The following is a 25,867-nucleotide window of genomic DNA, read 5'->3' as shown; positions in this document are numbered from 1 at the left end:
AATTAACAATATTTTTTTTCATTAATGTAAACACATACAGACAGATAAAAATACACAAATCATTCATAAAATTTCGGAGTTAGTAAGTTTGAATGGAAAGAAAATTGTTTCGCCAAACAGAAACTAAATGTGTGGCGATAGTATGACGAGATGTAGTTTTTTTTTAAATCTTAATATTTCAAATAGTAGTAAAATTCGTTTATTTTTCAATGTTCATACATACACTATAGAACTGAATTGCATTAGACATACTATGTTAACCATTTTGTCTTAGTTTAAAAAACACAATTATTATAAAATAGTCAACGGTAATAAATATTGATATCCAAAAATTTTCAAAATACGTTGTAGATTAATGGAGCAACAGGCGAGAAGTTCACGAATGAGTACATCCTGAAGCGTGCCGTCGTGCTCGCACGGACGATGATTGCCAAGGGTCTGAGAGGGAAAACCGTGATGCTGATGATGAGGAACCACCAGCGAACAGTAGCAATGTACTGGGCGGTGATTTTCGCCGGCGTCGTACCGTTCATGATGGACCCTAACACCACAGTTTGTAAGTGGATTTAACAACAAATGTAGCTTTTTTTTATTGCTTTGAGTGACGAGAGGAGCTTGTCGTTCGACTGATGGTAAGCGATTCGACCATCCACAAACCACCCAAAACCTTGAATTACAAAGTATTGTATGGTATTCCACTGAGCTCGTCATCCTGAGACATGAGTTGTTAAGTCTTGTTATGTCCAATAGTTATACTGGGTACGCTTTATTAAACAAATATTTTGATTTCATCCAAATTTTTTAGGCACGGTTAAAAGTGGACGTACGGAGCGACATAGTCGCGAAATAACGAGCTCCTTAAATAAAGATTAAAAAAAAAAAAGTTTACAAAATTCGTTTATCTACCTAATTTATAGACATAGTGTGGGACGAAATGCTTATAACATTAAGGGATGTTACACGCCCACATTCTCAGAACAATCAATTCAATCCAATACAATTCAATTCTTATGATAATAGGATAAAGGAAGGGAGCCGGGTGTTCGGGTATCTAAATATTTTATTATACGAAACGCAACAGCAAAACCAGGCTCTATAAGCTCACCATCTATGACATTATGGCACGGACCACACTTGGTGAAATGTGCCCTGCCCTTCTGCCTACCCGGTCGGAAAAAGCCATGGTGGGTTTGTGTGTACTGATCAAATTGCACAATTTATCTTATACATAAATAATTCTGTAGCTTAGCTAATATCTGTTTTTTTTGTACTCGTATCAGTACGAGTCTACCCCAGTTTTTACGCTAATCGCCTTTAATATCCTATATATTACCATCGCAGATGAAATAAGCAGTTCCCTGAAGCTGATCGAGCCGCACTACGTGTTCTGCGACTTGGAACTCCACGGCAGCGTTACCGAGGCCAACAAGTTAGTTCTTGAGGTGAACACTAACGTCGTCATAGCTGACGAGGACCAGTACTTGGAGGAATTCACTGATGGGTTCACCGATGATTATCTGGGTTTCCAGTAAGTTGATATAAAATATTTCTCATGTAATTAATCTGATCGCACGGCAGCGTGGAAGGTAGGCCTCATGCTGCCGTTGAAGCCGAGAGCGTCCTTCGGTTGCGCGGGGGCTTCTGAGTACCCGAAAGGAAATGAGCCACAACAGGCGGCACCACGCAGGGACGGCTGTGGACAACGGTTTAGACACTTCTGTCAGAGAAAGCAACTGGCCATTCCTAATGCGCCGAAGAGTTTTAGTTGGTATGCCGTGTGTTGTATATAGGTTAGGAAATTAGCCCAGCGGTCGTTCGAAGGTCACTATCACATCCGGGCGGCTAAAGGCCGTAAGGCACGGCGACCCCAACATAAACGCTCAGTCGCGCCCATAAAGGCTGGGCGGTAGTCATAAGGCACATTCTCCGCGAAAATAAATAATGTCCTATAAGCATGATATTATCAGCTACAATAATATCGGCCCTGTATTATATACTGTCCCACTGTTGGGCACGGGCCTCCTCTACTACTGAGAGGGATTAGGCCTTATTCCACCACGCTGGCTTAGTGCGGATTGGTAGACTTCACACACCCTCGAAATTCCTATCGAGAACTTCTTAGTTATGCAGGTTTCCTCACGATGTTTTGCTTCACCGTTAAAGCAAGCGATAATTCACAAAGAATACACATAATTTTATAAAAAAAATCAGAGGTGTGTGCCCTTGGGATTTGAACCTGTGGACATTCTTCTCAGCAGTCCGTTCCACAACCAACTAGGCTATCGCCGGTAATGTGTATAATTATCAGCGATAATTATACACATTAAATTCAATAGTAGTGGAAATCCTATGGCTAGGAATTGAATTCACGTCTGCTGTCCGTTTTACCTGCAAAGCTATATAAATAGCAGGATAAATATTAAAACTAAACTTCCAAACGGGAGGAGTCACCGGCAGCGCTAGTACAACATTAATCTTATAAATTGCGCTGTTTTGTATATTACGGCGCTCAGCATCGTGAAGATAATTTATATTGAGGTTCGGTAACATCTAACCGGCGAAGTCCGAGCGGGGCGTCCGACACGGAATTTAAACTCTTAGTTTTGACGTCTTAAGGCTAAAATTAATAAATACATTTCCGCTTTTTATATAATACTAGCTGACCCGACAGACGTTGTCCCGTCTTAACTATGAATTTGCAGCGCGCATTCTGTCAATCGCTGAAATTAACTTTTCTTAAATTTTCTAACGTTCCGCTCAACTTCCTTAATTTTTCTCTTTCATAAGATTCTTCTCTTGACAATAACAAACACAACAAAAAAAAAGTTGTGTAATCGGTCCAGCCGTTCAGGCGTGATACGATGACCAAGGGAAATAGAGATTCATTTTTATATATATATATATATATATATATATATATATATATATGTGGGGAATATCCGATCGCTTTTAAGATAATTATTAAAATGTTTTCGTAAGCGTATCCGATTTTCGATGCATGAGAAAGGTGAAAGTTTTTTCTCGCTCTCTCTCGAAAACGATGGTGGATACTCAGAGGTGGATACGGCAGACGCTCTGGCGTGCGCGCAACCGTGTATTTAATCAATAATTGGGTCAAAAGTAAAGACTTTCAGTGGATTCCACTTCTTTTATTTGCCCCTCATCCCTACATATAGATTACGTGTATTATTATTAATGTCAATTAAAGATGACAACAACGACCTGTCAATATTTCGTTTTCGTCTTAGAGTTTTCTCTGAGGAGTTTTCGTCCAATTTTTATGAAACAGAATGTTGCTTCATTTAATTGTTAAACTAGTTATCAGCTCTTTGTCAATTGCTTCAACTAATTGCTATGCAAAACATATTAATAATATAATTATCAGAGGACCCGTGCTGCTTTGCTAGCAGTTGTATATTTACACCTCGCTCGCCTGCGACTAAACCAATTTAAGGTAGCAAAGGCTCAAATGACAGCTCGATACAGCGAGTGCTCTAAGATAATATCACATGCGGTATGAAGCTGAGTAATAAACAAACAAAACCACGAAAACATATGAAATATATAGGGCGAAATCGCGTTTGACTATAAATTAGATAGGGTGACAATTAGGCGATTTTCGACGCCTAATGACAAAATTTTGCATGAATATTTAATAACATTTTATAACAAAATAATATGCAAATTGGTTAGATAGAACAACCGGACGGATTCTTATTAATATATTTAATCTATTTTTTTGTATACAGAGGTCCTTCACGTCATCTAGTTCCTAGTCTTCAGATGGCATTTTTAGGAAAAGTTATTCCCCGTCATACAATCGGCTCACAAACCCGTACGCAACATAACATTTTATTCTAACTATGTACAATAACTCTAACTCCGGTTATAGTTAAATATATATTTTCGGTGAAAAATATGTATGTTCACGTATTGTGTAACAAATTTGCTAATACAATGGTAGCACACCAAAATGTACTTTAAGATATTATATATTATGCTTTTTTCTCGTCAACATCACGGCACGGACTCGTCATCTGTGTGCGTCCGAACCTTGATAATAATTTGAAACTTATTATATTTTATATTATTTTTTATATGGATTTCAGGGTCATTATTATTTTGGTTTTCAAGATACATGACTTTGCTAGAATGGTCTATGGTAGGCGAAAAATATGGATTGCCTCGTCGTTACTATTACGGTTACGATTGAACGTGCTAATTAACGCATCTAAAAAACTAACAAATAGGAGGCAGGAGTTGTAGTAGAAAATAAACGTCGTACGAAATATACCTGTTGGGGTGCCGGGAGACCTTCTGGTACTCGCGGCTGCTGGGCGTGTAACTGAGTTGAGAAACTCAGCCGCCGGTACCCAGCCCGTTGTTTCTTCCCACGTTGCTGTGATGCCTCTTAAAGGCGTGTAACTGTGCGTATGTAGGTGTGGGTGTGTGCGTGCTCGTAACACCTGAACAGCGGCAGGTGCAGTGTAATATAGGGAGGTGGCAAATAAGAAACAATAATTTATAGATCGTAATGCCGTGCCAAGCGCCACCCTATGGTCCTTAATACTCCCCGTCCCTATGACTCTTCTAATGTATGTCGTCTTGAATACTCTTGAGGAGTCTTCAATTTTCAGGAGTCTTCAGTTTTCAGTAGTTTTCAGTTTTCTTCGCATTCTTGAGGTGAATTCTTGAGCCCATCACAAACCCGTTAAACGAGTTAGCTTACCTGGGTCGCGGCTATACCGTAGAGAAAGCCGCGACCTATTGACCCAATTTCTACGCTATTTTTGTTATGGCACTTGGCATTTTCAGCAATTATTTAATTAAGCTTAAATCGTACACATACATGTTATATATTGATAAAAAGGTCACAGTGAGCACTATCCAATAACATAATGTCTGCTATACATTAAATCTACACTAAGTTACAGCCAATATAAGACCAAAAATTTACAAATCACCTTACTTGCTAACACTTTTCACTATCGTCGAGACATGTCACAAACGCGCACTTGAAACTATTTTTCGTATCGGAGGGCCGGTACGCAGGTGACGGGGTCGGCGCGTCGCCAACAATACCTGTTCAGCTTTCCATTGAATAAACTTTATATTGTGTGACATAGGGTTGCAGAGTCGTCACCAGATGGGACGGTGATGTTGCTGCCAACGAGCGGCTCCACTGGAATGCCCAAGGCTGCCCTTATGAGCAATAAAGGACTGGTAGCTCAACTCGTCGCGCCGTGGTGAGTATTCTTGTCACTGTTTGTACGTCATAGATTTTATTTCTGCTCAATAGACTTGATGATTAGCACAAATATGAACTCTATCGTTTGAAGAATATGTTATGGCTTTGAAAGAAAACCTTGTAACATGTGGCTTTAAAATTATAATAAATAAACTAGCCCTGTATTTTATACTGCCCATTACTGAGCACGGACTTCTTCTACTACTGAGAGGATTGAGGCCTTAGCCAACCACGGTAGCCAAGTGTGGGTTAGTAGACTTCACATACCTTCGAAAGTCTTAGGGAGAATTCTCGAGTATGCAGGTTCCCTCACCATGTTTTCCTTCACCGTTAAAGCGAAGGATAATTGATAAACGATACACATATAACTTCTTAAAGTCAGATGTGTTTGCCTTGGGTTTTGAACCTGCGGACAATAATTATAACAGACCGTTGCATTTCCAACTAGGTTATTGTTACTGGGTGGTAGTGACGCTTCATCAGACAAACCTTGCTCGTCTTTCTTTTCTCGTAATTTAAAAATTGTAACAAAGAACTCTGTATAATTTTCTACAGGTCGTACCACACACGGATCCCCAAGCCCACTGAATTGGCAATGGTGCTGACGACAATCCAATGGATGACGTTCACACTAAGCGCCGCGGGATGCGCCGCACTCCAAGTACCGCTGCTCATATCACCCAAGAAGTCCTCCGTCGAACATGCCCTTGAGATGCTGGAGAAGTATCGGGTAAACAGTTTGAAGATTTTTATATTAGCTTCTACAAACCCGTATAACTAATTCTAGTGTCTGACCGAAGTTTAGTATTCGGAAAGTTTGGCGCCTAATTCGTTTATATTAAACTACATTTGGTCTTGATCGTGCAAATAATTTGGTGAATATTTTAAAAAAATACTGTAGCAATCAGTCCACCCCGTGACAATAAAGGCTGCAAAGTCTTTGAAACGTCGAGAAAAAAAAATATAATTTAAAACCACGATAAAATCTTCAAAACAGTTTTATTTCAATACTGTAGGAACTTTAAGTAAATCAATATTTATTGATTCCTTTATTGTCTACATAATTTATACCCACAGCCATATTTCATTTCATATTTAATAATATATTATTGAAATTGTTTTTTTTTAAGAGAAACTAAACTGATATAAAATTACATTTATAGCTGCAACATGTAGTTTTACAAAAAACATCAAATTCAGAAAAATATAATTTACAAATAAAAATTTAAGGATAATATTTGGTTTATATCATTTTTATATTCGTTTTTCGTGTTGTGCAATAAAGAGTTTTTGTATAGTATTATACAAAGAACAACAGATTTTAAAGATGCCATAAGGCCTGTCACTTTCGTACCTATTTGTTTACTTCCTAAATGGACTCCAAAATCATTTCAACTGCAGGGAATGAGACTTGATATTTATATATAATAGGGTCGATAAGATCAATAAATAATTCACCGTCGATATCGTTGTCAAAAGATAAAAATAACGAAGAGATCCATAAAATGTAACAATAAAACTGATATAATCTGTGTCATATTAGTATAAGTAGATTATATAAATAATTTGTCCCAGTAAAATTTAAAAGTAAAATTTAAAATTTATAAATTTACTACTTATTTTTACTGTCTATGTAGACAGTAAAAATAAGTAGTCAATTTTGCTTACTTTTAAGTAATTAGTAATGATACACATATTTTTCATCAAGCAATGGACATTAGTAATTCCCAAGAATAAGAGTTATCAACAATGTTTTCTGCTTACCTATATAATGTAAGAAATTGACATAAAATAGCATGCTCCTAAAACCATAGTTTTTAACCGTGCGTTGTGTATGAAGGCTTTTCTAATAAGGATAATATAGTAACAGCTGATTCCGCGGCGCTCACGTGAGTTCCTGTATTAACGTAATAAAATCCAAATATTTTCTGGAATATATTAATTGAAAGTAGAAATAGAAAATATATTATGTATGAGCGACTCTTAAGACCTAGGTTTTAAAAGTCTATTTTCCTAGACATACATAGTCCATTAATACAAGCTTTAACAACATTGTTTGTTATAGCCTTCCTGGACATTCTTTGGCCCTGCGTTCGGCAAGGTGCTGATAGAAGCAGCGAGACCAGACCAGCTATCATCTCTGAGGACTGTCGTTCTCCTGGGAGCCCCGGCCACGCCCGATGTCATCAAATCATTCCAGGTATATTTTTGGACATTGGCCTGGAAAAGTAACTCCTTTCTCGCTCGAAAGTAGAATAGCGCAGTATCTGACGAATGATGATTATGCCTCATCAGGCAACACAATCATGCCGACCTATTGGAAACTGGATAAATTCGCCGCACGTGGCATACTTATGTGAAATATTTTGTCTGATTTTCACAAGTTGTGTACGGTGATCGGTTGTCGAAAATGTTTATATTCTTTCGAATTCTTCTTTGAAAATGTTTATATTCTTTCGAATTTTTTCTTTCAGTTATATTACAAAACCCTTTCGGGATTTGTAATATAACTATACAGACTTGTCAAATAGCCCCTAATTGTAGCTTAAAAATTGTTTATTCAAATCACAGAATCATATTATATCAGATCTTTTCACGGAAAAAAAGCCTCTTATAGCAGATTTTAAAGTTGAATTTCCCACGGGTTCGGAGAGCTAAACCAGTTTTGAGAATGTTTTTTTGTTATTGCAAACGATGTTTTATGATAGCCTTTTAAATTAGTATTTATTGTGTTTGTTTTTAAGACGAAGTTACCAAAGCAAGCTCGTCTATGCGACGGTTACGGCACGACAGAGACCCAGGGGTTCATCGCTATGCCCGACAGAGATGCACCAGTTGACTCCAACGGACCAGTCTTCAACTTTATGCATTATAAGGTATTGCTAGTAGAATTTCTTGCAAGGAGTAATAAGAGAAAATCAGTTTTCAAAACCCTTTAATAATACTCGAGTATGTTGTAAGAATAAGAGCACAAAATGGCAATGCCTATACCTTGCAATTTAAATTCAAATCATGGGAACTTGAAGGAGGCATTTGTGTAGACACAGCCCCCTGGCTTTCCCCTGAAAGAAAGGTATAACAAGGTGAAATAGATCCAAGTGCAAGCGAACAAAGTTGCGGACACGAATAGAACCATAATTATAAAATATTTTGTTAATTACGTAAGCTTACATGGTAAAAAATTAACAGACAATGAATTAAAATAATTTCTAGTTCAATATTTTTTTATATACGTATTGCACCTGACGGTAAGTGCAGTGAGGTTCAATAGAATGTCGCATAACGAGAGATGTTTACTTCTCGACAGTCGATACAGTTATGCTGGCCTAATGGGAACCGGATTAGAATTGCAACGTGACTATAAAAACATTAATTGCATCTAGAATTTCTACACTTTTATTACACAGAAATAAGCAACGATATCTAACTTAGGGAAGTGGAATATCGATACACGGCGCCTAAGATGCCATTCCGAGGATATCAGTTCGCAAAGATCTTAGGAAGTTTTAGTTTTTGCTTCGCTACGCGAGTGTTACAGGTAAGCTGCTTTTCCGAAGTGGCTCGATGTTTACGCGGGGTTTGGACTGAGGATTTGTTAGACTCTATGGGTTTCGATTAATTCTAAGTCTTCCACATTGCTTTTAAAGACAAGCGATGGAGAAATGAGACCCTGAGATCGGCGGTTTTCCATAATACAATAAACTCTAGGTTTTAGTATAAACTGACAATTCTGTAGAGATATTCGCAACAGATTTGGAAATACTCAAATAATTCTAAAAAGTCACTATAGGAAAAGGACATTATCTTACACTATGTTTACTTAACAAATTTAATTTCTGAATGGGTTTCACGCTATTATAACCGGAAATAAAAGCTTAATTTTATATCTGTAAGCTACTTGTTCGTTGCAGGTGATAAACGACGATGGAGTGGAATTAGGGCCTGGAAACAGCGGAGAGGTCTATATAAAGGGAGAATGCGTTATCAAGGTTTGTTAGAATTTTTTTGATTATATATCTAATTAACAAACTGACAAGTGTGTCGATGAGAGCTCTACAGGATTAACTTTTGACATAGATATACAAATTATAAACAATCTTCTAAGTATATTTACAAGAAAATATACTTAGAAGATTGTTTATAATTTTTGAACACATAAAGATAAGTATTCACAGATATTGAAAAAAATCCAGTCAACAAGAAAATTACCAATTTATGCAAATACTTTTTTGATGTCTAACAACCTGTGCTTATATGTTTTAAAAGACATAACATCATAACATCACGCATTTATCCCCGAAGGGGTATGCAGAGACACAACCAGGGCAACCACTTTTCGCCAAGTATGTTCCGTCCCATGATGTGATAGGGGGCGAGCCTATCGAGCACAAATTCCAGACTCCGGGCTGATACTGAGCAGAAAAAACCCAAATATCACTTTGCCCGACCCGGGATTCGAACCCAGGACCTCAGAGCGCTATTGTACCGGGCATGCAATACAACTAAGCCACCGAGGCAGACCGAGGCCGTTTTAAAAGACTATGGTCAGTAATAGTAAATAAATTTCACCGCACCTTATACAGTATATATTGATTACTTAAGATTTCTCACCAGGGTAGTGTGAGTCTCTTAAGAGTGCTCACCGCCCAGTAGGTAACGGATTTACTATGACCCTGACAGTGCTGCATTCCATGGGTGGCGGTAGCTTACCATCAGACGGACCACTTGCTCTTTTCCCTACTAAGTGAAAGAAATTAGACACATAGCAACGAATATAGCAAATGTTGTCAGTATGTTGTGAAGGTGTTGTGTATAAACTACCTAAAATCTAAAAGGCGGCGATAGCCTAGTTGGGTGTGGAACGGACTGCCGAGATGAATGTCCGCAGGTTCAAATCCCAAGGGCACACACTTCTGACGTTTCTAAAAAAATATGTGTGTATTCTTTGTGAATTATCGCTTGCTCTAACGGTGAAGGAAAACATCGTGAGGAAACCTGAATACCTAAAAAGTTTTCTATTGGAATTTCGAGGGTATGTGAAGTCTACCAACCCGCACTAGGCCAGCGTGGTGGACTAAGGCCTCTCAATAGTAAAGGAGGCCCGTGCCCAGCAGTGGGACAGTATATAATACAGGGCCAATATTATTTATTTATTTATTATCATTTTGACAATATCCTTACAGTACCTTAAACCTAATACAATATTGTCGCTAGTAACTATAATAACTATTAACTAATACACTACTTAAAACTACAATATCAATATAATATTATTATTATTTATTTATATTTATTTATTTATTTAAATTCGATTCGAATTGAAATCCGATAAAATACTAAAATAACATTATATTTATCAGGGTTATTACAAAAACGACGAGTCGTACAAGGAATCGTTCGTGGACGGCTGGTACAAGACCGGGGACTGGTTCCATCTGGACAAGACCGAGAGATTGTCTTACATCGAAAGGAGGAAGTTCAGCTTCAAGTTTATGGGGAGCCAGGTCGGTTGTTGGTTGAATAGCTATGTTAATATGCTTCTTTCTACTATTGAATTTATCATCTTAATATACATTTATTTAGTGATGAAAATTTTGGATGTTTGAGTATTTTGATTTAGACATTTGTTAAGAATTAACAAAAACAAATGGATGAATTTGAATTCAATTTTGGCACATTTGATTATTTTTAATCCCGATAATTTTGTCGCGTGAGAAATATTTGAATTATTTACCTGATTTTTTAAACAGATAATGGCGCTTTATATCGCTAGAATAATTTGGGGATTTTTGTGGCAATTTACGTAGACGAAGCCGCTTATAACATCTATTTTATAATAATGTTTTTGTGTTTATTACAAACGCATAAACTGTTGAATGGGTTTAGATAGAAGTTGACCCGTATATAGACTAAGTAATTATTTAGGCTTCCTTTTATCCAAGCGCATTGCGTCTTCAAGGACAATCTTTATGGGCGGTAATAGCGAACTATTTGCATTGCCTCAGTTTTTAAGAGAATATATTTTGCAGACCATTTTGGAAGATCGGTCTCGTAATAGACAACGGCTTATCAGCCTATCCTAAAACATTTTCTCAAAGTCATCGCGAGCTATTTCTAAAAAGCAATATTTTCTTAGAGATAAATAGATTCTATCGCTAGTTTAACTAGTTAGATTACTCGAGTGCAACTGACTTTAATATAAATTTCTTTATAATTTCGCTCTTTTTATATCGAGACCCTTTTTTTTTTTTTTTTTTTTGTTTTCGCGGAGAAAGTGCCTTATGTCTACCGCCCAGTCTTCGGGGGGGGCGACTGAGCGGTTATGTTGGGGTCACCGTGCCTTACGGCCCGGCGTTGAGCCACCCGGATTTGATCTTGACCTTCGGGTGACCGCCGGGCCGAGTCCCTAACCTATATACACGCACGGCATACCAACTAAAACTCCGCGGTGGCCGTCTTCGGCGCATTAGGGACGACTGTGGGCTTCCTCTGACTGAAATGTTTAAGTTTTCGTCCGCAGTCGTCCTGCGCGGTGCCGCCTGTTGCGGCCCGTCTCCTATGGGGGCTCAGAAGCCCCCGCGTAACCGAAGGACGCTCTCGGCGTCAACGGCAGCATGAGGCCTACCTTCCACGCTGCCGTCCATCTCGGGGGTCATCACAATGTGCGAGATGTGCACAACGTACACTAAGGGCGGACGGCCCCCAGCCGCCCGCCGACGACCCCCCGATGGCCCCGAGTAGTCGCCTTGTACGACAGGCAGGGGATACCGTGGTGGAATTCTCCAAACGCCCCCATTCCACAGGGCGGGAGACGCCGGTCAGTCGTCCGCCCGGCGCCTCCTACGTCTCCTCTGGCGGCGGGAGGGATCTTCTCTCCCGATCCCTCTCGGCACTCTCCTTCTGCGAGATGACTACCTCACAAAAGTGGGCCACCGCACGCCAGGATCTTTGGCTGCCGACCATGGAAGCGACCACGGCTGGCAGCGAAAGATCTCCTCCGACGACTGATCTAAGGGCGCTGCGCTCTTCGTCCCAGGCTGGACAGAACTCCAAAGTATGTTGGGCCGTATCCAGCGGGCAGTTGTCACAGTGGTGACACACGGCCGACACCTCCGTACCTACGATCCGGTACAGATACTCACCGAAGCAGCCATGCCCGGTGAGTACTTGTGACAACCGAAAGGTTGCCGCACCGTGGCGCCTGTCTAGCCACTCGGCAAAGACAGGCCGCACTGCCGCAACGGTCCGGAGCCCCGCTGTCGGGGCCTCCAGCCTGAGACGCCACTCCTCCACGGCGGCTCGTCGTAAGGAAGCCCTCTTGGCCTCCACCTCCTTCAGGGCCGGATGCTGCCCGCGACTGAACGCCTCCTCCCGCCAATGAAAGGCACCAGACAGAGATTTGGCGTCCAGATCCCAGGGCAGGAATCCAGCCAATAAGCAAGCCGCCTCGAACGAAACCGTGCGGTATGCCCTGATCGCCCGCTGCGCCACTACGCGCTGCGGGCCCCGCAAGTTATATCGAGACCCTATTAAATTTTTTAGCTTAGCTAGAATATTACCACATTACATGACAATTTAATTAAATTTTCTTTTTTTATTACCCAGTATACGAAATTGAATCAATTATACCACGTCATGGAACCAAATAAAAATAAAAAGGAGAACACCCATTCTTAAAATACAAATAAATTACACCCGATTTTAATTGAAGTCCTATATTTAGTATAAACATGATAATAGACTTGTCCCTAATTAGCTTTAACATTCTTATAGACTTGGCAAACTGTAGATGAATTTTTTATACCACTGGCCTGACATTTAAACCATTCAAGGAATGATTTTTAAATAGTACGATGCTATTATTTTAGTATAAGGAACAAGGATACAAAATATCATAATTCCAGAGCATTTGGTAGTGCGTTGTTCGTCAACGTTGAAAATATATGAAATAAATAACACTGGGCTCTATTTTACAAGTTTTATTTTACAGTTCTCGTATTAAGCAAGTAAAGTGGATAGTACTCATTTTATTACCATTTATTTGGAAGCATGGGTTAGAGTGTGGATAGTCGGTCAGCATATACATTTATGTAACGAATTTACTCAAAAGTTGTCACACAGATTCTAAGTCCAAAAATTCACTATCTAAAACAAATATTTGTAGATTGTATAATTTGTCCATTGCAATCATAAACGAACGACTCATTTAAGAGCTTTTCTCCGCAACAGGTTGCCAAAAACAATATATTTTGTTCCTACACCGGCTCTCGAACTGTATGAACAAAGGCTTGAAGCCTTGTTAAAGCCATACTAGTCTAAAGCCCCGAGGCACGACTGTTAAATAACTTAACCCGACAGCTATTTTCTTTTCAATTAACCAGCGATTAGTTTCTTCGGCGTGCTATCAACTCATTATTCAGCCCTCGTACTGCGCTTGACGTTAAACTAAAGATAAAATTATATTATGCCGGTCTATTTCAATTATATAAAACTTAAAATTCCCTTCTCGTGAAATTTTCGCTTAGCATTTTTAATTTGTTGTTTATTTGGTTTTGTTGCGGTTTTTAGAGGACACTTTTTAATTTCGAGAGACAAGTTATTATTTATTAAGTTTTATTTGTTTTAATTGTCTAGTTGCAGGATATGAATTGTTAATCGTGAGGTTATGAATTTAAATCTTCGTCAATTTATTTCCAACCAATTTCATAAATTCCATTTATGAAAAAAAAAGTAAATATACCAGTCCTTTCAATTTACTCACCGCCATGAACTGTGGAAACTCGAAGTTTGTCCTTCAACGTCCGACAGTCAATTTACCACTTGCGACTTTAACAGCTCGTGCTCCGAATATGTTCAGCGAAATTGTGACCCAGCTATGATAGGCGTAACTTCGCTGTGACTACTCTCTTTAGGACGTTATAGAATTAGCAACATTACTTACCTACATAGCTAGATGTTTTGCTAGACTAATCATACTTTTACTTACTAATATCATAAATGTAAAAGTATTTAAAAATGTTTGGATGCTTGTTAAAAGTAAACTCAGAACAGCTGAACGGAATTGAATGGAAACGCACATTAGCTTCTGAAGAAAACAAGGATATACTTATCTAATTTTTTAAGTAGATGACACTAGTGTCGTCCATGTGGCGCCATAGATCCCTATCGTGTTTTAAAGTCTTTAAACGAGAAAGGCTATTTACGCGGGCGAAACCGCTAGCAACACCTAGTACATAATATAAATTACTTTTTATCTCGTATAAATATCGTATTTTCGATATAATAATATACCGGGAATGAACTCCTACGTGAGTGTGTCTCCGAGCAAAACCTAGCATAACCTCTATGCCTAATGGCTTTGGCTCGAATTAGTAGGCTTAAAACATCTAACGTCCCGTCCAACTAATGAAAAACCAAGTCACTGAAATTCAAAAGGATGTTAATTCTAGGTTATCGTTTTGGAGACAGAAAGTATAGCGCGGGCTAGCAATAAATCGTGGGAGTATTCCTTACCAATCTAGCTAAGTGCTGGTAGAGTAACGAGCGCCAATGATAGGTGTGCCTTCTTATTGCGTTGATTTAAGAGGATTCGTAGATTTTCCCGTGAAAAAACTGTAGATGTGAAGTGTTCCAAGGTTTTCCTATAACAGTAAAATTAAAATGTTTGTAATTAGGAAATAGGCCTGTCTCACTTAACCTTAAATGGTTGTTATCATTTTCCAAAAGTTAAATATATTTTTATAATGTTTGTATGTTTACTTGTCTTGAGTATGCTGACGAGACTAAAGGAACATTAAAAAAAACTGAAATAGATAAAATAAACTTATATTTACTCTGAGACAAGTTTGAATATCTGTTTTTTTTACAGGTGTCTCCCGAAGAAATAGAAGCGGTGATCGGTACAGTACCAGGCGTGCAGGAAAGCATAGTATGTGCGACTGACAACGGTCCCGCAGCAGTGGTCGCGATAGACCCTAAATACACAGTGCATAGAGAACATATTCATAAAGCAGTCGATTGTAAGTTTACGCTGCTACTATCGCATAATTACTCTTTCATACACAATAATAAACCAAGATAAACAAAAAGGAGCGGTATGTATCTGATGCATTATATCAATGAAATATCCCGTCTTGAAACCAAAATTAATAAGCCATATAAGTTTTCTTGTTTTAGAGTTTAGTCCAACCGCATCATTGGTAGAAATCGAGTATGAAAATAAGCTCCTCAAACCGTGGATGCCTTTGCTCCACGCCCTGCTACTATAATTCGTAGATAGATGTGTGGAGGGTGCACTTATGTTATTTACACGTGTATGTATGTATGTAGTCGAGCCTTTATGGTCGTGTGTCAAATCACGTGTATTCAGCGGGTTGAGTACCAGGACCTCATAGAAACGAAACAGTATCAACAACATAGATTATAAAAATGCCCTCTATTTAATTTTGATACTGGCTGTTAGAAATTTGCTTTTTGCTCAATGAAATTGGTAGTATAGTTTCACTACGAAGTTAGGGATACACACAAAGGTACAAACATCTTTCATATGAAGTATAGATAAATTTTGTTGGGAAATTTTCAACTGTGTTGTTCTTTTCTCTCTCTGCATATATTTTGATTCTACAATACAAGATATAATAAGAGCTTTTTCACATATTATATAGATTAAAAAATATTTTTTTTAGCGAGGAATATTATAGCCGTCTAATAGAGCGGTAATATAGGAATCAATGCACTAGACCTACAATTACGACTGTTTACTTTCAAACAGCTTTAATTTTAAATCAATGCATAGCTAAAAAAAATATCGCACTACATGCAGTTTTAATATTTTGATTGTGAATCCGAATGTTAAAAAATTCTGTTAAATCTCGTCATATATTTTCCACTGGTTCAATAAATAAAATTGTGAGAAGATAGACGTGTCTGAAACCGTAGCAATCTATGGCCACGGCGAGAGCGAGCACGTGTTTTGGAACATCATTGTACCAGGATAGCATAGCCGTGTGTCGATGTGTTCTCACAGATTGTGAACATCTGTCTAGTACAACATGGATAGCAGTATACAAAAAATGAAATAGGTATGCAGTGAAGTTAGCAAGTGTTGCGCTTTGATATTATACGAAACTATTTTGACGATTACCAATATTGTTTAATGAACTAATTGTAAGCTCAACCATATTTATTACAATTTTAAGTATTTGTCATCTTTTTGTATCGCTTCACCGTCCGCCGACTTCCAGGAGACACTTAGTTTATCAAATAAAAAATCTAGTACCATTATGGCGTACTGAACGAAAATGTGTAGAAGGTACGCAACCCTCAATTCACGAGTCTTAATAAAATCAAATCATATTTCATTTAATATTATCTTCATTACAGCCACACTGAGCGACCACAAGCGCCTGCGCGGCGGGATTGCCTTTGTGGACGCGGTCCCACACACCCACACAGGGAAGAAACACCGGGGCGAGTGCAAGAAACTGATTCAAAGATTGATCGAAACTGGGGAATGCGTCTTCTAATGTTAATTTATTACTAATAATTAAAAGTATTATCCTAAAAGAATTATTTTTGCATTGTGCTTGTTGTTTTTTTTACAATATTTTTTAAGTCTTCAATAAATAATTTTATTGATTTTTTTAACACCTGACTACATTGCTCTATAGCACTCATTTTCTTTCGATTTATTATTAGAGATAAAATGAAAATGTATTAATATTTACGAATAAATTAATAATCCTAAATCACTTTTTAATATTTTTAAACCTCGAACGGCAGTGAGGTCGTTGCTGCCTTTCAGTATCATTTTTCTAGTACAAGAGATTAAATATTTTTCCATTTGCGCTCATTTCACTCCAATGTGGGATTGGCTCACAGTTTTACACGACTTTTTCAATACATTAACGCCCGAATACTCAAACGCTACTTAAATATTTAAGATGGCCTCACGGATTTAAGCATTCGTTATCTTTGAAATTGGTATACTGAAACGTCACTTATTTCCTAACCTTAAATTTAAGGCGACGAAGACTTAAGGTCCGCTTATTGATTCAAACGGTATTCACAAACCATGCTTAAAGTTTGACAGCTATTTAAGGCCGCCTTATATGGCTGTTAATTGAGATTAATTTGAGAGTGCTTGCGACTACTCTCAAATCTTTACGCTAAAATATTTATTGTTGTGTTAGTAGTTATTATATTCTCTTTCGATTTAATAAAATGTCTTTTTCTTCACTATCATCACTGTCTGAAGAAGAATATAGTGTCAATCGAAGAAATCGAGAGAAATTAGACACTTTCGAAGAGTACAGTGATGATGAATTTAAAAGAAGATTCCGACTCAGCAAGGAAACAGTTCTTCATTTATGTTCATTAATTCAGGAATTGTCCTAAATTATGCTTTTAATTCAGGAATTGTCATTTCAGGAATGTTCATTCATCATATTGATTTAAACTGGATATTGATCCAGCCTAGCCGGTCATAAAAAGAAATACCAGATATTTATTGCCCTTCGTTTCTTTGCCACAGGCACCTATCAAAGGGTCATCTGGGATATTTTTCATGTGTAGTAACCTACGGTGCATCATGGTGTACTCATATCATGGCACTAGTTGCGCCTGTGCTTATATCATGGAACTAGTTGTGCCTCTGCCTTCCCCTTCTAGGATGATTAGCTTTATTATGTGTATATGTAACAGTTTTAAGGGAAATAAATTTTATTGAAAGTCTGAACATGTCTGAATGAAGAAATAATTATTAGAGAAGCAAGAAGAAACTTTATTGTAATTATTATATTTTTTAATTTTAATTCTTATATATCAGAGATATAAACATTACAGACAATTTGCTACACATAGTACATATATATAGATATGAGTACAATATGGTACATCATATTGTACTCATATCATGGAACTAGTTGTGCCTGCGCTCATATCATGGAACTAGTTGTGCCTCTGCCTACCCCTTCTAGGATGATTAGCTTTATTATGTGTGTATGTAACAATTTTAAGGGAAATTAATTTTATTGAAAGTCTGAACATGTGTGAATGAAGAAATAATTATTAGAGAAGCAAGAAGAAACTTTATTGTAATTATTATATTTTTTAATTGTAATTCTTATATATCAGACATATAAAATTTCATTACAGACATTTTGCTACACATAGTACATATATGTAGATGCCTGCAGAAGTCTATTTCTTGAATAAATTATTGATTAATTGATTGATTATATATATCACACAAGAGAACCCACGGCCTCTCACTTCACAGCCGGCTACTCGCCCACAGCTCACTGCCTGTGTTCCTCACGGGAGCTGCCAATAAAACAAATATATTTTTAAAAATTATTTAACCAAAAAAAAAACATTATCAGCCACATGATATCTATTGCTGAACAAAGGCCTCCCGCAAAAATTTCCAGATTGAATGTCGGAAGCAGCCCGCATCGAGCAATGCCCTTTTTTCTTAATTAAGTCGATGGTCCTCCAAATAAATCCAATACTTACTTTTTCACTATATCCAGCAGTTCTTGTTTTTCTATTTACGTATAATGTCAACCCCTTTTTGGGTTTTGTTATTTGAAGACTCCGTTCATAATTTATATACTTAATTACAAAATAGAAACTTCTGTGGTAAGACACGAAATAAGAATTATGAATATTGTTAACAAAGAGAATATAATCACTTCCAGAGACCAATAAACTTCATCAATAAAAATCACTTCGATTTAATTGTTGACGAAAATTTGACAGATACAGAAGTTTTTTTTTTCTAAAGTGACTAATGTCAATACTGATCATACTGCCAAATGGCAAGTATAAATAAGTTGGAATGTATTTACTACATCAATGTTGAGAATTTAATAATTAAAAATCATTTTAATTAAACTGCGTATTACGTTATTTGATTTTTTTATGTTTCATAAATTATGCTGCGTGAAACGACACATAAATATCATTTTATTAAAATTATGTAAACGAAAACAAACTTTTTATAATCTATAGCAAATTAACTGCTCCTCAACTGAGTTTTCCGTAAAATCTTTTAATGTACGTTTGAGAATGCCATTTAAATTAAGTAGCCTGTTAAATTTAAGTAGGCCTCAGACAAGTTGGTTGGTTGAGTAGCGTTTCAGTATTCGGGCGTAAGTCTTAGAATAGTATCAAAATCAAGCTATGATCAAAATTAAATCTTTTACAATGCAAATTGAATTTCTTAGTGAGGTAATAAAGTTTGATATTAAAATAGATAGATTGACTGACCTATTTTAAGGCTAGAATAATTAATATTCATAAAGTAATAGTCGCCTTTGTTACCATGTTGTTACATGAATGTCAAATGGGCTTTTATATTATACTTTTAAAGATGATATATTATTTTATAGTTTAAAATTACCAATTTGATTTTCAACTTTATGACAAGATTTTTTTTAAAGAAGACTTATAACGACCAAAAATATGATTTTTGATATGATATTTATCTATTGACTCCCTGAACTACTGCTGCTTCACTTATCCCTAACTTAACTATTGCTTATTAACTTATCCAATTTTATCCGCAATATTATTCAAAGCATGTGTGTGTATGTTAGTAGGTGAATTTCTATGTGTGTGTTTAAAAAAAATTTGTGAAACATATGGACGCAGTCACATGTTCCACGCCACGCAAAGTACTAGGAAAGCATATTGCTGAAGAACTTACATACGTTGCAGGTTGGAAATGACTGCAGGAGAAATTTCGTATACTGGAATTTACCCCGAACATAACTCAATGAAATGAAACTGCGGCAGACGAAAACTAAAAAAAACAATAGTTATTGCCTAAGAACTTTTTAAAACATATAACATATCAGAGAATCACGACTGCTTTATTACAAAATTAACAAAATATATTATAAATAGCCTTTTATATATGTAAATAGCTTATAAATGCCTCACATAAACCTTATAAATAGCCTAATATTACAAAGAGCAAGAAGGCAGTGAGTTCATGACTAACATTTAAATTTGGTCGTTTACACTTACTTGGTAGTAGAACAATAGCAAAACTACGTCTCATAGACTTCCACACACGTAACCTCTATCATCTAAAATGGATGACAGAACGTTATTACAATTCGTATAATTACAATGTCACTGCAAATCATCAGCATCATTCATCCGATTCCGATTAAATTTTAACGTACATATCACAGGAAATGTCAAAATGAACCTTCGATCCCTATCACTTGCATCACGACACCTTTGTTATATGTATGAAACACGTAACAAACCATATAAATAGGCACATACAGCTAGTTCGTGTTCATTCATGTGATCAGGTGCTGATAATGTATAGAATACTTTTTTGTGGTCTACTGGCCTTGGTCGTGCATGGTCAAAGGGATCAGATGATTGTAAGTAGATTTTATTTCGGAAATTTGTTGACTGTGCACCTGATGGTAAACGTATTGATGAATAGTTGGCAAGGGTATTGAAACTCTCAATTAAACATGCAGAAGTCCACACCTTCATTTCCGAAGAAATAAGCGAAACCCCAACTATTTCTGGATCTACACTACGTTACGCTTATATTTCATAATTTACAAAGGGGCAATGTTTTTTCGGCATAAATATCAACTTCGAGTAAATCAAGTATATTTCTTTGAAATCGAAAACACCACCACACCATAGATAGCAATCCCCATACATAAAGTCTAAAACCCACCGGTGGCCTTCGTATGTGTGTCTCATTTCGATATCGGTAGTGTATATCCGGTTTTAAGGCCGGTATAATTATGGAGACTCGCGAGAGGTAATCAACTCTCGTCAGTCGATACATTATCAAGACCCCACTCCATTTACCGTCGAGTGCAGTGGCGTCACTTTGCCCAATAAAATAAACTTTGAAGAAGGCGTATTTCGATGGTTATTCTTATTCAATGATGATGAATAGACAAATCATTTACATCTCAACAGGGTCCTGGGCTATGGAATATCCTTAACATCTACAAGTATGAAGGTGAAGGGCAGGACGAGTTCTACCTGGACTACGACATAGTGAAGAGACGCCTGAACCGCACCCATGAAGGGTACAACATCTCCTGCGACCTGCAGAAAGACTTCGATGACTCTCATGCGGTGAGGTTTAAATAATTTTTCATTATCGGGTTATATTTTTTCAAATTCTATATTTTGAATAGTGAATTTAATAGATTTTATATTAAATATTGTAGTAATATTATAATTAGTAGCGTTGCGTATATAGAAATAGGGTAGTGCAATTAATGTTTAATACTTTTATCTTTAAAATACGTTTGAAATTAAAACATTAAGACGTATACAAATAGCTTCGCAATCAAAAGTATACATATATATATATATATATATATATATATATATATATATATATTGCATTAGGCGGTGTATTTCTTTCTATGAATATTGTGTAATATAGATAGTTTAATCAGCTATAATCTCTTTGACAGATGCATATAGATATATGCAAAAAGGTCGATGGTGGATGCAAGCCCTATCAAATATTAGATGATGACAGCGTGGTGCACTTCATAGAGCAGCACTCTAAAGAAAACCTGGAAAACTTACTCACTGCTGCAGGTGTAGACCCGCCGGAGTTCCCTATTCCCAAGGTATTTTTAAATGGATCTGTAGCGACATGTACGCAGTCTCCACTGTAGAGGTACAGGTGGTTGCGTTTCTCCATGGAGGGGAAAATCTCTCTCGCCTGACCGGTTGTGGTCCCTCCGACGGTTTCTATTCTGCGCGTCGCACAAATTTGCTACCGTAACTTAGAATTGGCTATCGCCATCTAGCGTAATTGTCGTGAATCGATCATCTTGCTGTTCGAGTGATGTTAACGAGACGGCGATGCATACGAATTGTGCCGCCACAGATGACAACGTGGCTCCACGGTATTTAATAGTGAGTGGAGTAGCGTCTCAGTAGAATATTAACTAACCGATGAATATCTCTCACCAGTCATTACAATTATGTCGGCCGATTGTTAGTAACTATACTGGTTCTACTAGTTCTAGTAATCTTACACTATTCATAAGAGTCACTATTAAATATTTAAGTAATCTATTTTTTTTAAAAAATACTTTATACCTTAGTTGGCAATAGAGCGAACTGCTAAGCCAAGGTCCGTAGGAACCGAATCAAAGGCTATGTGTGTATGTGTGTGCTATTTTAAAATTACTACTCATATTACTCGCACGGATAAGAAAAACATAGTAAGGTAATCTGCATACCTAAGAATTCTCCATAAGATTTTCGAAAGTATGTGAAGTCAGCCAACCAGCACTGTGTCAAATTATAACAAAACTTGTATTATTAACTGTATTATAATAACGTTTTTTTAACATAACATGATATTATTCTCAGGGCAAGTACACAGTGAATAACTTCATTATCGACTACTGCGATCTCCCGCCCAATGGACCGTACGGGGAGTACGAGGCTGTAGCCTGCATCATGAAGGACGCTGTGAAAGCTTTATGCGTGGTCACCAATGTGGAATTCGTCGAAGACGATGACGACGTGTGTGGGAGAAATGATTAATAAGTTTTATATTTATAATTGCGATATTTCCACGACAGCAGGATGAAATGGTTTAAATTTATATAATGAGAATTTAAAATTAAATAGTATTTAAGCCCGACCAGAAAAATTTAAAAGCGCGTTATGTTGTAGTACACTTTGGAATTAACTTCTTGTACGTTAAAACGAAGTAGCAAAAATGGCGGCTCCAAACCAGGTTATTATTTCCTAGTCAGGCTGTTATACGTGCTTATTATTTGTTTCAACTCCAATTCATTTCATACTTTTGTTTCTGTTCAATTATGACGTTACTAAAAAAATTATGGATGGCGGTTAACATTTGGTTCATTTTATCGTCAAAAATCTACACCGTTACTGTGGTCTTGTATAAAATTATATATTGTCCGAAACGTGTCTTAACGCCTGTCAAGTTCTCTTTAAATTAACATATTTGATTCTGGTTTGTATTTATATTTCTACTAGGTGACCCGACAGACGTTGTCCCGTCTTAACTATGTATGCACGCGCGCATTCCGTCGATCGCTGACAGTTATTTCAAACCACTGACAGTTATGTAAAATTTACATAGTCGTTAAGTTTTCTTAAATTTTGTAATTTTAAATTTTTTCTTTCATAAGAACCTTCTTCTGACAATAAAAAACACAACAAAAAAATTGTAAAATCGGTCCAGCCGTTCACGCGTGATGGCGTGACCAAGGGAAATAGGGACTCATTTTTATATATATAGATAGATTGTATAGTCTTCAACCTTTTATGGAACTATTCTAACAGCAGTCGTTTAATGCAATAAACATGTTTTCTACTAGGTATATTGACCCCGTCTTTTTTATTTCAAAATATTTGCTGCTTTATTTGTAAGATTACGAATTATTTATTCGGTTCTGCATGTAATTATTCCAGAGAGTACCCTATTTAATCCTAATATTTCGTTTTTCCGAAATTTCTTATAATCATCAGGTGATAATGTTTGCCGGTTAAATTTCACAATATTGGCATAGACTATCCCTATCTACAAACATATAACATATACATAAAAAAATTAACGCTATTCTAGGATTTTTTTACAGCATTTACATAAAAAGTGTCACGCCGATAGCCTAGTTGGGAGTACGGACTGCCGTTACAAATGTTCAGAAGTTCCAAATGTAACGGCACGCAAGTCTGATTTTTCTAAAGTTAAGTTTCTTTGTGAATTATCGTTTGGTTTAACAGTAAAGGAAAACATGGTAAAGCCTGCATATGTAAGAAATACCTAAGAATTTTGAGGGGATGTGGAGTCTGCTAATCCGCAGTAGACCAGCGTGGTGGACAATGGCCTAATCCCTCTCAGTAGAAGAAGAGGCCCGTGACGTAGTACATACCACAGGGCTGAATTTATTATTAAATTAATTTAACAAGTTTTTTTTTTTTTCAATTATGATGCGGTAAAGTGCCTAAGTTCAAGATGCCCAAAACATCTCTTTCGAATAATGTTTGTGACTCCTAACACTTTGTAAATTCCACCTGAAGACTTAAATGTCAGCGTCACAAAATCTCTGTCATAACTTCGTTCAATTTGAATTCAAAATTTGGAATTTGTATTCAATGGTTCCATTAGGTAATAAATAAACTTAGTATACGAAAACTTGGGAAATTGTGTGTTATAATGCTGAAATCATTTCAAATTGCCTCCTTTTATTGGAAGTGATTAGGAACTTTAAGTGTATGAAATTTATTTGTGTCGATATTTAGTTATTGAGAAGTTGTGTATAATATAGAGCTATATTAGAATTAGGTCCATAAATATCTAGGAAACTAAAATTGTTATAAAAAAAGTGTTTTCTTATTAACTGTTTATTAACCGGCTTCAAAAAAAGGAGGTTATCAATTCGACGTGAATATTTTATTTTATGCACAACCCAGTCCTATCCTGTAACCTCACGTGTTCGTTAGTAGCTCGAATACCAGGAATGCATAAACCAAGAGAGATTATGGTAATTGAAAGTTGACCAAAGGCTGGTTATCGCAATTTCACCAATCATTGGACACTGAAGATTGGTTGGTATACACGTCATAGAAACTTTAATTAGGATGTGGTCATTCAATGTTGCTATCGGTTTGTAGTGCACGTGATTGTGGCACTTCTATATTTGAGACTATATTTCTATTGAAGTTAATTATGTCATGGAATAACATATTCCTATGAGAATAAAAGGCGTGAGAGTGTGTGTTTTTATAGAAAAAAAAGAAACATATTGATTCCAAATTAATTAAATTATATGAAAAATAAATCACACAGAAATGTCTTATCGGTGTGGCAAAGCTATTGATCAAAACATAAGACGAGTGTATAAGTAAGATTGCTAATACTTAAACAAGGGGCTTTATTCTCCATCCCGCACATTATTTTAACAGTGCGTAACAAACACGTAACACAACGCGTCATGTTTATGACTATAGAAATTTGGCTTACAGAATACCATTCCACGCACATTTCTCGAAGATAACATGACACGGCCGCGTTACGCGTTTACACTATCATACAGAATAAGGGCCCTGTTTTAAAACAAAATCTTAGAGTGATTTGAACCCATTCTAATATAATTTTTTAATACAACCTTAGTATGCAATGTATGTTTAAAATAAAAAAATACAAAACAGCAGTGAAGATCACGTGGATCTTTGTAGGTTAAGTACCAAGAGCACATAAACACATAGAGCTACGATCAACCCTGAAAATTACAGTCTAAAATAGCTCCCAATATAAATCTACTCTACTGGAAACCCTTCGCAGTTCGGAGATATCAAGTAAACTGTGGTGCAGTAGTTCAATGTTTATATATTGATAGTTATTTGGGCATATGGAATATATTGTGTGGGACTTATATTGTGAGAGATATATAAGTACTGTCTATCTTCGTCTGTTCTAGGAGGAACTGTAAATGTTTCATTCAGATAGTATCCTGAGAGTTTGCCATTCGTATTCATAGACAATGAAGTCGAGCAGTATGGTCGTAGTATTGGCAATTTCGTAGTTTTCTTTGTCTTTATACAGCTTTGTTTAACTGACAA

The 25,867-nt window shown here is 36.7% G+C and overlaps 2 protein-coding genes across 3 annotated transcripts in view; both read left to right on the top strand.

Annotated features, from left to right (window-relative positions):
- The window catches only part of LOC115442386 (4-coumarate--CoA ligase), a 34,379-nt gene extending 17,547 nt beyond the window's left edge, over nt 1–16,832 (top strand). The window contains exons 3-12 of the mRNA XM_030167410.2: nt 352–556; nt 1,342–1,528; nt 5,127–5,246; nt 5,804–5,978; nt 7,314–7,448; nt 7,993–8,124; nt 9,160–9,237; nt 10,609–10,752; nt 15,117–15,267; nt 16,631–16,832. Coding sequence (XP_030023270.1) covers nt 352–556; nt 1,342–1,528; nt 5,127–5,246; nt 5,804–5,978; nt 7,314–7,448; nt 7,993–8,124; nt 9,160–9,237; nt 10,609–10,752; nt 15,117–15,267; nt 16,631–16,773 — 1,470 coding nt within the window. The 3' untranslated portion in view covers nt 16,774–16,832. The remainder of the gene's footprint in view (nt 1–351; nt 557–1,341; nt 1,529–5,126; nt 5,247–5,803; nt 5,979–7,313; nt 7,449–7,992; nt 8,125–9,159; nt 9,238–10,608; nt 10,753–15,116; nt 15,268–16,630) is intronic.
- Nucleotides 16,833–19,370: 2,538 nt separating this feature from the next.
- LOC115442387 lies at nt 19,371–23,304 on the top strand. 2 transcript variants are annotated; one of them, XM_030167412.2, is made up of 4 exons: nt 19,371–19,480; nt 21,215–21,376; nt 21,724–21,885; nt 22,640–23,304. In XM_030167412.2, the coding sequence occupies exons 1-4, from the start codon at nt 19,433–19,435 to the stop codon at nt 22,814–22,816; spliced, it is 549 nt and encodes a 182-aa protein (XP_030023272.1). In that variant the 5' UTR covers nt 19,371–19,432; the 3' UTR covers nt 22,817–23,304. The 2 variants fall into 2 exon arrangements, with proteins under 2 accessions (XP_030023272.1, XP_030023271.2); XM_030167411.2 differs by lacking the exon at nt 19,371–19,480 and adding an exon at nt 20,380–20,652.
- Nucleotides 23,305–25,867: the final 2,563 nt, after the last annotated feature.

The sequence above is a fragment of the Manduca sexta genome, chromosome 9 (assembly GCF_014839805.1).
Source record: "Manduca sexta isolate Smith_Timp_Sample1 chromosome 9, JHU_Msex_v1.0, whole genome shotgun sequence".
Classification (NCBI taxonomy): Eukaryota; Metazoa; Arthropoda; class Insecta; order Lepidoptera; family Sphingidae; genus Manduca; species Manduca sexta.
The sequence above is the reverse complement of the archived record's forward strand: the minus strand, read 5'-3'. Positions and strand labels throughout refer to the sequence as shown.

What these genes read in the sequence shown, in the direction of transcription:
- LOC115442387 (XM_030167411.2), top strand. Translation starts at nt 20,512, where the DNA reads ATGAAACACGTAACAAACCATATAAATAGGCACATACAGCTAGTTCGT. An exon ending in GTCAAAGGGATCAGATGATT is followed by an intron (nt 20,653 to 21,214) that starts GTAAGTAGATTT and finishes ACATCTCAACAG; the next exon opens with GGTCCTGGGCTATGGAATAT. An exon ending in ACTTCGATGACTCTCATGCG is followed by an intron (nt 21,377 to 21,723) that starts GTGAGGTTTAAA and finishes TCTCTTTGACAG; the next exon opens with ATGCATATAGATATATGCAA.